This window comes from Aotus nancymaae, unplaced genomic scaffold, assembly GCF_030222135.1.
Source record: "Aotus nancymaae isolate 86718 unplaced genomic scaffold, 86718_ANA_hifiasm-v0.15.2.pri h1tg000030l, whole genome shotgun sequence".
Classification (NCBI taxonomy): Eukaryota; Metazoa; Chordata; class Mammalia; order Primates; family Aotidae; genus Aotus; species Aotus nancymaae.
The window spans coordinates 26,398,971-26,412,960 of record NW_026988443.1 but is presented as its reverse complement, the minus strand read 5'-3'; the positions used below and the strand labels follow the sequence as shown (position 1 = coordinate 26,412,960).

At 37.9% G+C, this 13,990-nt stretch overlaps 1 protein-coding gene and 1 long non-coding RNA gene across 3 annotated transcripts in view; one reads left to right on the top strand and one right to left on the bottom strand.

Moving 5' to 3' along the window:
* LOC135277261 (uncharacterized) overlaps positions 1 to 10,663 on the bottom strand; it is a 268,690-nt gene extending 258,027 nt beyond the window's left edge. For both annotated transcript variants that reach the window (XR_010344879.1, XM_064383249.1), the window contains exon 1: positions 10,577 to 10,663. Coding sequence is in view for 1 of the 2 variants with exons in the window: in XM_064383249.1 (XP_064239319.1) it covers positions 10,577 to 10,615 (39 nt within the window). In the remaining variant the exon portion in view is untranslated. The remainder of the gene's footprint in view (positions 1 to 10,576) is intronic.
* A 201-nt stretch (positions 10,664 to 10,864) lies between these two features.
* Positions 10,865 to 13,990, top strand: part of LOC110568641 (uncharacterized) — a 150,390-nt gene continuing 147,264 nt past the window's right edge. Inside the window, exon 1 of the long non-coding RNA XR_002478881.2 lies at positions 10,865 to 11,018. This is a non-coding gene — a long non-coding RNA (uncharacterized LOC110568641). The remainder of the gene's footprint in view (positions 11,019 to 13,990) is intronic.

The window sequence follows — 13,990 nt, the reverse complement described above, 5'->3', positions numbered from 1 at the left end:
AGATCATATTTTACTGTTTCTTTAGGTGTCTCGTTATTTTTGACAGTATTATAGACATGTTGATATATTGTGGAGATTCTGAATTATGTTGTGCTCCTGTGAAGAATATTGATATTTTTGTTTTAACAAGGAGTTAATTTGACTGAAGGAGAAAACCCAGTTGTCCTTCCTGTGATGGATAGTAGTTGAAAGCTGTGTTCAAATCTTTTAGCTTTAGCTGAATTGCTTGAAAACTGTCTAATGGAAACCTAGTTTAGGGGTCAGGTGAAGAGAAGGGAGAGACTATAAATGGAATTTAGAGCTCCCTCACTCTCTGTGGATCTGTCATTGAACTACTCACGTTCTAGCTGTGGGGGTTAGCCCAAATCTTGTTCTCTGTATGTTCAGGCTAGTAAGTCTGTTAATATTCTATTTATGTTACAGCTGTCTGATGTAGTGTCTACTCGGGTAAAAAAAAGTCACCATAAGAATGGGAAATTCACCCATTTCCAAGCAATATTCCTCCAGTTTCTGCTTGCTTTTGGTTGTTCTCCATTGTACTCAAGTAGTTAAGTTTGTATTTCGTTGACAGATTACAGTTTTAAGCACAGAAGAATTGTTCAAATAGGTGATACTCTCTTGTTACCAGAAGTAATGATAATCTCATAAGGTAAAAATGGTTCTGGGAGACCTAGATATCCACATGGAAACAATTAATCTTGATCCTTCCCACACATGAAACTCAAGAAAAAATGGATCATAAACTAACATAAAAGCTAAATCTACAAAACAGAGGAGGAAAATCTTTGTGACCTCATGGTAGGCAAAGGTTCTTAGATAGGGCACACAACGTATTAAAATGAATAAACAGCACATTATCAAAATTAAAACTTTTGCTCTTGAAAAGATATTGTTGAGAAAATGAAAAGGTAAGCTTCAGATTTGGAGAAGATAATCTAAACCTATGTAATTAGCAAAGCACTTTTATACAGAACATAAAAAGATTTTATACCTCAATAAAAAGACAAACCCATCTAAAAACTGGAAAAAGATGTAAACAGACATATCATGAAACAAAACACCTAAATACACAATAAGCATATAAAAAGATATTCAACATCATTAGCCAGCAGTTAAGTACAAATTAAAATCACAATGAGATACCAACAAATGCCCTTTAGAATGGCTAAAATTAAAACGACTGACAGTTCCAATGATGTGGAGTAACTGCAACTTTCATACATTCCTGAAAACAATATAAAATAATACAACTACTTTGGGAAGCAGTTTGGCAGTTTCTTATAAAGTTGAACATAAAATGATTGTATGATTCAGCAATTACATCTCCTAAGTATTTACCCAAAGATTGTAAAAAATGTTCATAACAGCTTTAGCGATAATTGCTTCAAACTGGAAATGACCCAAATGTCAAATAATAAAATGCATAAACAAACTGTAATCTACAGATAGATCTAGGTATACATAAAGAAATATTATAATACTGATACACACAAAAAATTAAATATCAAAAACATAATAGTATGAAAAAAGCTAGATACAAAATAGTACACGCTGTTTAATTTCATTTACATGACATTAGAGAAAAGTCATAATTAATCTATAAAATCAAAAAGCACACTAGCAATTGCCTAGGGTTGAAGGACAAGGGATAGAAAATGACTGAAGATGGGAAAAGGGAACTTACTAGGGTAAAGAGTGAGAAGAGGAAAAGAAGCTATATCTAAAAAGATAATGACCAATAAGTTTACAAAGCTGGTAAAAGATAAAAAGTCATGGATTCAACTCAGTAGAGAATAAACAATGTATATATAATCAGAAAAAAAAAAATATGTCCAGGCCTATCATTAAAATTACTGAAAAATCAAAGACAAAGGGAAAACTTTCAAAGGAGAAAAGGAGGCAAGTTCTCTTTATCATTTTATCAGACAAAAGTAAGTCTTAGAGCTAACTTCTCAACAGAAATGATAGAAGCCAAATGACAATGGAATTACATCCTTAAAGGGATATGCCAATCCATAAATGGCAAAAATACCCTTCATCAATGACAGTGAAATAGAGAGTTTTCTTCAGATATAAAAAAGTAAGAATTTGTCATCAACAAATCCACATTAAAATAAATATTAAAGAGCATTATTCGGGAAGAAGGGAAATAATCCCACCAAGGGAAGCTAGAAGACACAAGAAGGAATGAAGAGCCACAAAAAGGGTAAATATAAGCAATTATTGACTGTAAAAAACAATATTACTGTCTTAAGGCACTGAAAATAGCCAGAGAATTAAAATGCACAGTAGCAAAAAATGAGTATGAATAAATGAACATAAAATATTTTAAGGTCTGTACATTTTTTTTTTTTGAGCTGGAGTCTTGCTCTGTCACCCAGGATGGAGTGCAGTGGCACAATCTTGGCTCACTGCAACCTCCACTTCCCGGGTTTGAGCAGAGTCCTGTGCCTCTGCCTCCCAAGTAGCTGGGATTGCAGGCTCATGCCACCACGCCTGGCTAATTTTGTATTTTTAGTAGAGATGGGGTTTCACCATGTTGGTCAAGCTGGTCTTGAACTCCTGACCTCAGGTGATCCACCTGCCTTGGCCTCTTAAAGTTCTGGGATTACAGGAGTCAGTCACCACGCCCAGCCAGGTCTGTACATTATTTTTGAAGTGACAGGAATGACAGGAATGTGTAGTAGTATTTGAATTTGATAAATCAGGAATACATGAAGGTGAGAAATGAAACTAATTTTTTTATAATGAGACATGAGACAAATAGTGAGAGGGTAGATATAAATACAAATGTATTAGTAATTCTGTTAAGAGGTCTAACTGCAGGGTGTCATTTCTAACCATTGGACTCTTAATGACCTCAAGACCTCAACTCTTGGAACAAGAAACCTTACCTTTATTTCCTGAAAAAATAAAGCTGTGGGTTTAGGACATTTGAGGATATACTTTTTTTTCTTTTCTTTTTCTTTCTTTTTTTTTTTTGAGAGAGAGTGCAGGCTGGAGTGCAGTGGTGTGACCTCAGCTCACTGCAACCTCCGCCTCTCAGATTCAAGTGATTCTCCTGCCTCGGTGTCTTGAGTAGCTGGGATTATAGGCACCCACCACCATGCCTGGCTAATTTTTTTATTTTTAGTCTAGATGGGGTTTCACAATGTTGGCCCGGCTGGTCCTGAACTCCTGACCTCATGATCTGCCCACCTCGGCCTCTCAAAGTGCTGGAATTACAGGTGTGAGCCACCATGCCCTGCAAGGATATACTTTTGAAGTTAAAAAAATTATCTCTAATCCACTTTTTTTTTTTTTGAGATGGAGTCTTGCTCTGTCTCCCAGGTTGGAGTGCAGTGGAGTGATCTCAGCTCACTGCAATCTCTGCCTCCCAGGTTCAAGCAATTCTCTTGCCTCAGCCTTCTGAGTAGCTGGGAGTACAGGCATACCCTACCATGCCCAGCTAATTTTTGTATTTATGGTAGGGACAGCATTTTACCATGTTGGCCAGGCTGGTCTCTAACTCCTGACCTCAAGTGTTCCCCCTGCCTTGGCCTCCCAAAGTACTGGGATTACAGGTGTGAGCCACCACACCCGGCCTCTAATCCATTTTTCAAGTGAGAACAAAACTAGTAAAATGTAGTAAATGAGTTATTATCTTCATAGAATGATAATTGAGAAATCATATTTTTATTTCTATAGCAGCTACAAGATACTTGTTGCATAAGTTCAACTTCAGAACATGTAATTAAAATATCTACATTGACTTCCATTATCTAACAGGTCTAAGTCCAGAATCTCATATGGTTGTCAATCAGTACTATTTAATGTCTGACCTCTTGTTTTCCTTATTCTCTTGAGACAGGGTGAATTTTTTTTTTTAGGTGTTAAATTTTGAGGTGGGGTCTTGGGGGATAGATAAGTCAAATTTCTAGCAACCTCAGTTCCTCATCTCTAAAAGGGAGACAATAGTACCCAGCACAGAGTATGGAAAAATAATCAAATGAGGTAACAGTAAGTTCCCAATAAATGTTAGCTGTTGCTATTATTCCTATGTATTATCTTTGCCCAGCAATGATCGTTACTTTTGGGAGTATGTTTTAGCATTGGTAACTGCTTTTGAGATTAAGGTCAAATGCTTGGCATGAGCCAGTCTAAGGCATGGGTACTTCAGGATCACACACAGTAACAAAGGAAACTCTTACAGAGTATGTCTGCCATAGGCTGGCTCTACTCTATCAGAGAAACAGGTCTTAGGCAGACAATAACAGATGCTGGCAAGGATGTAGAGAAAGGGGAAACCTCACACACTGTTGGTAGGAACATAAATTAGCATAGTCATTATGGAAAACAGTATGGAGCTTGCTCAAAAAAGTATGGTAGAATTACCATACGATTTAGCAATTTCTCTACTGGGTATACATCCAAAAGAAAGGAAATCAATATATCAGAGATATATGCACTTTCATGTTTACTGCAGGACTATTCACAATAGCCGAGATATGGGATCAACCTAACTGTCCATCAGTGGATGAATGGATAAAGAAAAAGTGATATATATACACAACGCAGTATTATTCAGGCAGCAAAAAGAATGAAATTCTGTCATTTGCAGCAACATGTAACATTATGTTATGTAACATTACGTTATGTGCAATAAGCAAAACATGGAAAGACAAATATATCACATTCTCACTCATATATGGGAACTTGAAAAGTGAATCTCATGAAAATAGAGTAGATTGGTGGTTACCAGAGGCCAGGAAGGGGAGGAGGGAGGGGCAAATGAATAGGAAAAAGAGAATATATATGTATTCATTACCACTGAGGTGGACACTTAAAAATGGTAAAGGTGGTAAATTATGTACGGGTATTTTACTTCAATAAAAAATAATTTTTCAAAAATCATGTTGTACAGCTTTAAAAAAAAAAAAGTCTTAGTCCTTTCTTCCCCAAAGCTGTCACCAACTTCTCTTGGTACTTCTATTTCTTGAGGAATGACTGCAGAATAGGGACACACATCCCCAGAATTGTATTTTGCTCTTGACGCCCCACTAAGCAAGCCTAGTAGTCATTTTCATTTTAAGTGTTTTATTACTAATTGCTATAGGGAACTAGGTAGTGCCTAGTGAAGAAGGTATGTTTCCTGGGGCTGTAGGAACAAATTGCAACAAAATAGGTGGTTTGAAACAGAAACTTATTTTCAGGGTTCTGGAGACTAGAGGTCTGAAACCAAGGTGCAGATTGATTTCAGCAGAAGCCTGAAATCAGGGTCAGATTGATTTCAGCATAGCCATGCTCCCTCTGATGTGTCCGGGGCTCCCACTGATGTGTCTGGGACTCCCACTGATGTGTCTGGGAAAGAGTCTTTCCTACCCTTTTCCTAGCTTCTGGTGGTTGCAGGAAGTTCTTGGTGTTCCTTGGCTTGCAGCTGCATAACTGCCATTTCTCCCTGGGTCATCACAAGAGCTCCTTCCCTCTGTGTGTCTATAGATCTCTGTATGCAAATCTCCCTCTTCTTTGGATTTTCTTTTCTTTCTTTCTTTCTTTCTTTTTTTTTTTTTTTGAGACAGGGTTTTATACTCTGTTGCCCAGGCTGGAGTACAGTGGTGGCACAATCACAACTCACTGCATCCTCAAACTCCTGGGCTCAAGCTACCCTCCCACCTCAGCCTCCAGAGTAGCTGGGACACCTGGCTATTTTTTTGTTAATTTTTTTTAGGAGAGATGACATCCTGCTATGTTGCCCAGGCTGATCTCAAACTCCTGAGCTCAAGCAATCCTCCAGCCTCAACTTCCCAAAGTGCAGGGATTACAAGTGTGAGCCACTGTGACTAGCCTCTTCTCTTATAAAGAAACCAGTCAGTGAATTAGGGTCACATTCACAAATACCAGGGGTTAGGACTTGAATATATCTTTTTGAGGGACACAATTCAACTCAAAAGAAAGAATGTCTTTAAATAAAAAGCTATTGGCTAGTTGCAGTGGCTCACGCCTGTGATCTCAGTACTTTGGGAGGCCAAGGTGGGCGGATCACAATGTCAGTTGTTAGAGACCAGCCTGGACAACATAGTGAAACCCCGTCTCTACTAAAAATACCAAAAATTAGCCCAGCATGGTGGCGGGCGCCTGTAATCCCAGCTATCTGGGAGGCTGAGGCAGGAGAATCATTTGAACCCGAGAGGCAGAGGTTGCCGTTAAGCTGAGACGTGCCATTGCACTCCAGCCCGAGTGACACTGTGAGACTCCATCTCAAAAAAAAAAAAATTGAAGAAGCTATTAAAAGTTCTTATAATCCCTGCCCAAGTTCTGTAGGTCTGGGATTTTGGAAATCCCTGGGTAATGCTTTTTAAATGATCCTAGACTCCTGAACTCGCAGCTCCTATAAAGCCCCCTACACAGAAGTTTGTCTTTCCAGAAAACAGGCTTGATGGTATAGTTAGAATAAATTTCTGTCCTCCTTGAGGACAGGGATCAAAGCTTCATAATTCCTTGATACTGGAATGGAGTCTGATATCAATAACATTTTTTATGAACTAGAAATCATTCAAGTACCTCCTTGTTTCAGCTATGTAATCTGTTTCTCAGGGGACCTTCTGACTAGGTGATTACCTTAAAACTGAGCCATGTCATGTAAGAACGATCTCCTTAAGGTTTTTCCTCACACTCCACATCCTTACTGTTTCCTCCCTTGGAGACTATTTTATATCGTTCAAAAATCTCCTAGAAGTCATTGATTTGACTTCTGAGAGTAATAACACTTTGCAAAATATGCATTAGTGAAATTGCTTCCAGGTCATCATACTTTATATTTTTGCTTGGTGTAATATTCCCAAAGGAAACCACAACTTCTTTAAAAGAAGTTACATGATTATGACTTCATGTATGCAAATCAGTCCTCCCCTAACATCCTTTTCTCAGTTGGTTCTTGTCTGTCCTCAGTTCTACATTTTTTCTTTTTCTTCTTTCTTCTTCTGTTACTGTGGCAGAACAGATTGCGAAAGGGTCTTACTCTGTCGCCCAGGCTGGAGTGCAGTGCGGCCATTATAGCTCACTGCAACTGGGACCACAGACATGAGCCACTGCACCTGGCTGATTTTTAAAATTTTTTGTAGAGACATGGTTCATAGTACATTTCAACTATATTGGTAGTATTTTATGAAACTGTATGATAGGTATATAGAAGTTATTTTTATTTTTGGAATATTTTAAATAACTTTATAAGAATATTTGCAGGACAAAGCAAAATGACAGTAGATGATTTCTCCCACTAAAGGTATAAACCATCAAAGAAAAGGTTTTTCACTTACAAGAGTAGCAACATAAATGTAGAACTGAGGCTGGACATGGTGCCTCATGCCTGTAATCCCAGCAATTTAGAAGGCCAAAGCAGAGGATCCCTGGAGCTAAATATTTACAGCAGCTTTATTCCTAACAGCCAAAACCTGGAAACAACCCAAAGTCCATTAACTGTTGAATGGATAAACAAACTGTGGTAATACATATAATGGAATACTACTCACACATAAAAAGAACAAATTACTGATACATGCAAGAACACGGATGAATCTTGAAAGTATTATATCAAGTGAAAGAAGCCAGACACAACCAGCTCATACTATGTGATTCCACTAACATGAGGCCTCCAAACACAAACCTATAGCAGTAGATATCAGATCAGGGGTTGCTAGGGGCCAATGATGAGGACAGAAAATCAATAATAACGGGGCATGAGAGAACTTTACAGACTTACAGATATACTAAAAATGATTGTCATAGTCGTTCACAATTTATTACATTTGTCAAAACTCATAGAACAATATTCTGTAAAAGGGTCTTTACCATATGTAAATTATGCCTACATACAGCTGATTTTGTTTTTTTAAAAGTGGGGGTAGGGTGGGATGGGGTTGGGGAGAAATTATACACAGAAGAACAAAGGTAAGAATGACACCAAATATCTAACTAAAAACCACAGCCAGAGGACAATAGAATATTAAAGTGCTAAAAAAAAAAAGTCAACCTAGAATTATACATCCAGTTTAAAAATAAATCTTTCAAAATTGAAAGTTAAATAAAAACATTTTCTAAAAAACAAACACTGATACAATCTTTTACCTGCAAGCAATATTAAATACAGGAAGTTATTCAAACTGAAGGAAAATTATGAAAATATAGATCTACAACAAGAAGTAGTGACAGAAATGGTAAAGATGTAGGCAAATAGAATTTACTCTTCTTAATTTCATTAAAACTTCCTACAAAACAAAATATCAGCCCTTGAAGAATGTATTCTATCAAGCAGTTAACAAAGAAATGCCAATATTATACAAACTTTTTCAAGACGTGAAGAATACAACACGTCTCAGACCATTTAAACATGCCAAACACTATTACCCTAATTCTAAAACCAGACAATCACGATAAAGCAAAACTGAAAACTAATCTCCCCAAAATGGCATTCAAACAATGAAAAAAAAATTTAGTTAAAGCCATTCCTCACATCATATACAAAAGTAAATTTCAGGTGAGCTAATATTCTCACGTGAAAATAATGTCTGAGATGGTTAGGAAGAGGATGTATGAGATTATATTCAGGTATATGCTGGTAGAATGTCACCATAAAAATTATTTTAATATAAAACATCCAAAAAACTAAGGCACACAAACTATTTTCACTCTTCATATTGATTTAGTTTTTGGTATGGCCTTGTGCTCTTACACTACCTTACTACCTTTATGTCTTTATCTTTTGTTTGTCTGTTTTGGAGATAGGCACCATCGTTGGTCACTGCAGCCTGGATCTCCCTGGCCCAAGTGATCCTCCCATCTCAGCCTCTTGAGTAGCTGGGACCAAGGCGAGCACCACCACAGTTGGCTGATTTTTAAAAGTTTTGTAGAGATGGGGTTCCACTATGGTCTTGAACTCCTGAGCTGAAGCAATCCTCCTGCCTCAGCCTCCCAAAGTGTTGGGTGAGATTACAGGCAGGGACCACCACACTCAGAAATGACTTTTCTAATATCCTTAAATCAGTGCTCATGTAGAAGTTTCAGCCTTCTCATTCCACGTCCCTCAGAACTACAAATCTTAAAACTCAGAAGTTAGATGACAGTCATTCCATAGAAGTAAAACACTGTTTGCTGCTTATTTCTACTTAAAAAAAATTATATATGTAATATATGTGTAAATATTATACATGTATATATGTAATATATTAACATATATTATATATATAATATACATATTCTGTATTATATATACATATATAAATATGTGTATATATGTATAACATATATATTATTATATAAGAAACGTCTAGAACTGGACTGGGTTCCTACTGATATCCACATTTCAAAATAGAATCTAAAACTCCCTATAACTGGGCTGGGCTCAGCGGCTCACGCTTGTAATCCTAACACTTTGGGAGGCTGAGATGGGAGGATCGTTTGAACCTAGACATTGGAGATCAGTCTGGGCAACAGAGTGAGATCTTCTCTCTACTAAAATAAAATAAAACTCCCTAAAACTAATACAAAATTTTGTATGTAGTGACATATTCTGGAGAAATGCTCCAAGGTTTTCCTCTGATTCTTAAACGGGACTATGATACCCTGTTACCCCGAAAAGAACCTGTTCTAGAGGCTGAGCACACAGAAGCTCATACTGGATTATCAAATTGGAAAGTTAATAATTTTCATGGTCATGTACAGGAGATGTAGGGAAAGCTGTTTATTTAGACTGTAAACTCCTAAAATGTTCATAAATCTCAATGGAAAATAAATCCACTGTGGTGGCAGAAGTATCATTAGACAAAGAAGTTAAAGGTTAATGAAAATAAGGTTTCAATCAGTGGTTACTTTTGTGCTTCGGATCAATCCTGAGTTTGTTCTCCAATGTAACTTTTGGCATTATTCGTTTCAAAGTCCGAACAGTATCCATAAACCCAAAATGAAACGTATGGATCAAGAGAGTCCGACCAAAAATTAAAACAACGTTTCTGATGTGAATGCATCAACAGCTTACTTTTGTAGCGCTATATAAAGCGCTGCAACTTGCTGCTTTCCACGTGACCATCACGATATTCCCGGTCTGAAAGAGTAGGATAACAGCATCTTTTCTAGATAAGGAACGTTTTGGATTCGATTTGTGAGGAGTGGGACGCTCACCAGGTTGCGCGAAAGCCATTTTTCCACATTGTCAAGTGCAAACACACCGTGTCTGATAGTTTTAGTGATGAAGACGAGGATGCAATTACGAAAGCCAACTGTGGGGAGTGAATTATACTCGGGGGAGGTTAAGCACGTCGGAGAGAAAAGGAAGCTGAGAGACAGTTTGTAAAAGACGGAAGGTAGCGTTAAGAGGAGCCTTCTATCAGGGCCAACAGAACGGGGGTGGGCGAGGCGTCTCTGAGACGGTCAGAAAAGGACGTGAGGGGAAAAACCTAGAGGCTACGAGGACGCGAACAGACGCAGAGCCTGCCTCAGGGGAGCGAAGCAGCCCGCATGAAGTCCCCCACCTGGAGGTGGCCTAACTCGGCGCCCCTCCAGCTCCGGACGCCCTTTTTGTCGCTCTCCCCTCGCGGTGGCTCACCCCTGAGATCCCTGGTTCCATTAAGACGCTCAGCTGCATTCGGCAACTCGCGAACACCAAACGCCACAAATTCAAATACGAGCTTCAGAGACTCGCGGACTTGAAAGTCTCCCAGAGTGAAGGACAGAGGAGCCAATCGAAGCCCGGCTGATCTCAGACGTCAAAGGTGATGGGCGTTGCTAAGAAAAGGGGGTGGGACGATTCCGAGTTGCCACGGCGACGGCTTCCGGGCGGGAGGCTTGAGGTGGCTTCCGGCTGGAAGGCGAGACGCCGCGGGAAAACCCTCCCTGCTAGAGGGACTAGGAGATTTGGGGCTGCGGTCGTTTCTTCGGGAGCAGCCACGGGACTGTTCCAGAGTCACTCCACCGGCTGTGTCCTTTATTCTTCTCTCTCACCCAAAGACTTACCTGAACGGTTGTAAAGTGCACGTTATTTCCCTAAGGTAAGCGTGTGGTAGCGCCTCCTCCTCACACAGGGGTAACGGAAACCCTCTGTCAACTTCGTTACACGACATACCTGTACTTAACCAGAAAAAGTTGAAATTTTGGATCTTTAAACATTCAGTAATCTCTTATTGTGTGAGGTTTTTTTTAACTACACTGCACACGTGTTGTAGTCTTTAACCACTGAATGCAATTTGATTTTATAATGAAATTTAACGTCCTGGTTCTTTCTGACCCCCCCAAATTTCCTCTGAACCAGTTAATGCACAAAGACCTTAAATTATTTTATTTTCTGTAACACTCTCATAGGTTCTCCAAGCTAAATTCTTAATCGCCCATAAATCTGAAGGCATGTGGTAAGAATGAGCAGGTGATTTGAGCCCAGTCAATTCCAAGAATCAAACTAATTCAGCTGAGACTCCTTTGGTTGGGAGCATTATTTTAATCTAAAAAATGTTAAACCAAATGGTAAATACGGCTGCTTTGGTTCCAGTTGTTTCTCATTTGGTGATGATAGTCTCACACAAGACGATCTCATTTGTCCAAGAAAGTAAACATTGGTGAAATATAGCTTTCTGCAGATAACTCTTTAAACGAAGATATTTTATCAGACCATAGAAATTATTATTAAATTATTGTCACCAAAATGTAAAAACTAAAACAAAACTTACCTGCTTATCAAGAACAATTTCTTCCTTTATAGTTAAGGCAGGGAAACGTTTATGAAAGCTTAGATCTATATGTGTTTGGGATCCTGCCAACCTCTTTCTTAAAATTCCATCTTCGAAACTCCCTGCTAATGAGCACTTTTCCAGCAGCTTGGATAAAACATTCTGAATAATTCCTCAGCCTGAAGGTTAGAAATTTCATTAAATAAAAAATTAAATACACAGAATACTTAGGTATGAAACATTAATGAACTGAGTAATACATTCTTAAGAAGACCAGGCACTTAAGAAAACACAGGCCACCTGCATTGTGGAGCCATTTAATGTGATGAGATTTGATAAATGGGCAAGAGATCAAAAAATGCCCAGGGTTTCAAAAGAGAATGTTCCATGAGCTGCTTACTGCCTACATAGAGCATTCGAAAATCAAGCCAACTCAGCAGAAGCCCAAGAGGCCTTCAGATGAACCCTAGTATCCTTTGGATGTCAGTATTGTACTGAACAAAGTCAGTCGAACTGTTATTTTTCTGACGAGAAAAAAATAAGTTTTGTAAGGACTTTGGTCATTCATTTAAAAATATATAGTGATCTTAGAGTTTAGAAAGCACAGAAAAGAAACTTCAACGTAAATTAGAGGTACTTAAAAGGAGAAAAAAAAATACTCCAGTAGTAGACACGTATTTGCCACTGTACACTATTCTCTCCTTGAAGTTCTCTCCCGTCAACTTGGCTGAATCCTACTTACGCTTTTAAGACCCAGCTCAAATTGTTAATCTTTTGTGACCTAGTCCATAGTCACCTCACTCCCTCCTGAGTGCCTATAGAATTGTAAATATAGCCTTTATTTGGCATTTTTTGTTGTATTCCTTATGTTTCTTATTTATGAATATATCTTACATATAACTTGATCATTGAGATCCTAAACTACTCAGAATTGTGTTCACCATGTACCTGGGAGACAGACTTGAACAAATAAGTTTTGATGTAAAAACGCCAATATTAATGTTAAATATAGTTGAAAGTATTTTTTGCTAGAGCAAACAAAATATCACAGACTAGGTGGCTTACAGAAAGTTACTTTCTCCCAATTCTGGAGGCTAGAAGTTCAAAATCAAGGTGTCAGCAGGGATGGTTTCTTTCTGAGGTCTCTGTCCTTGGCACATACGTGGCTGTCTCATCTCTTTGTCTTCATGTGGTCTTTTGTCCATGTGTGTGCACATCTGTATCCAAATTTTTTTTTCATGTAAGGACACCAGCCCTACTAGATTCAGGCCCATGTTAAAGACTTCATTTTAGCTTAATTACCTCTTGAAACACCTTATCTCCAAATAAGGTTATTTTCTGCTAGGGATTAAAACTTTAACATAAGAGTTTTAGGGGGACTCAAACCCATAACAGTACCCAAGACTTAAAAAGCAGAAATGAATAGTAGCAGTTATCTGTCACCTTTCAGAACTCCCATCTTATGACTTATAGATAGCATCAATGTGTAAGTCAGATTAGTGTAAGATAATAGGAAGTAGTAGGGCCTGTGGCAAATTAGAGTATATTTGCCCAGAGAAAAGACTTTCAAATTAAAATTGTAAACAACCCTCCATTTCCACCCCAGCCGTCCAAGCAAAACAGTTTGGCTGGTTTTGACTTACAGGTTATCAGTTTGCAAAAACCACCACCATGTTATTTCCTTTGGATTCGTAACCTGTTATGGTCGATATTGGACATGTTTATTTTTATTGCATATCCAAATATATTTTTCCCAGACCTCATTGGTTTACACAAAGTTTTTTTTTATTGAGTACTTGCTGTGTTAAAGGAACTGTACTAAGTGCCATACAGAGATTAAGATCCATAAGTTTGGATAAATATATCCCAGAGTTACCAGGAGCTATTTTTGAGATCATTTATTATATACATATCTATACAAAATGTAATTTTTTGTGTAACTTTAACTTGTAAATAAATTTGAACTCCAAAAATAATTTCTTGTCAGACTATGTGCACTGCAAAGACCAAGACTGTGTCCTCAAGTACAAGGGTAGAGGAAATGAGACAAATAAAAAAATAATTATTGAGCAAGATGAAAGAAGATCATAAGAGGATTACAGATAAAGTGCTATAGAAGATTAGAGTACAAACAGATTTCATCCAGCTGGGTGTGTTGCTGAAGACATTTAATGCAATTGGAATTAATCTTTTCATGGCACTTGGTACCTCTAATATAACATTAATCAGCATATTATATGGTGATTATTTACATATGTTCATATCCCCTTCCAATACATTCTAAAATACACTAGAATGTC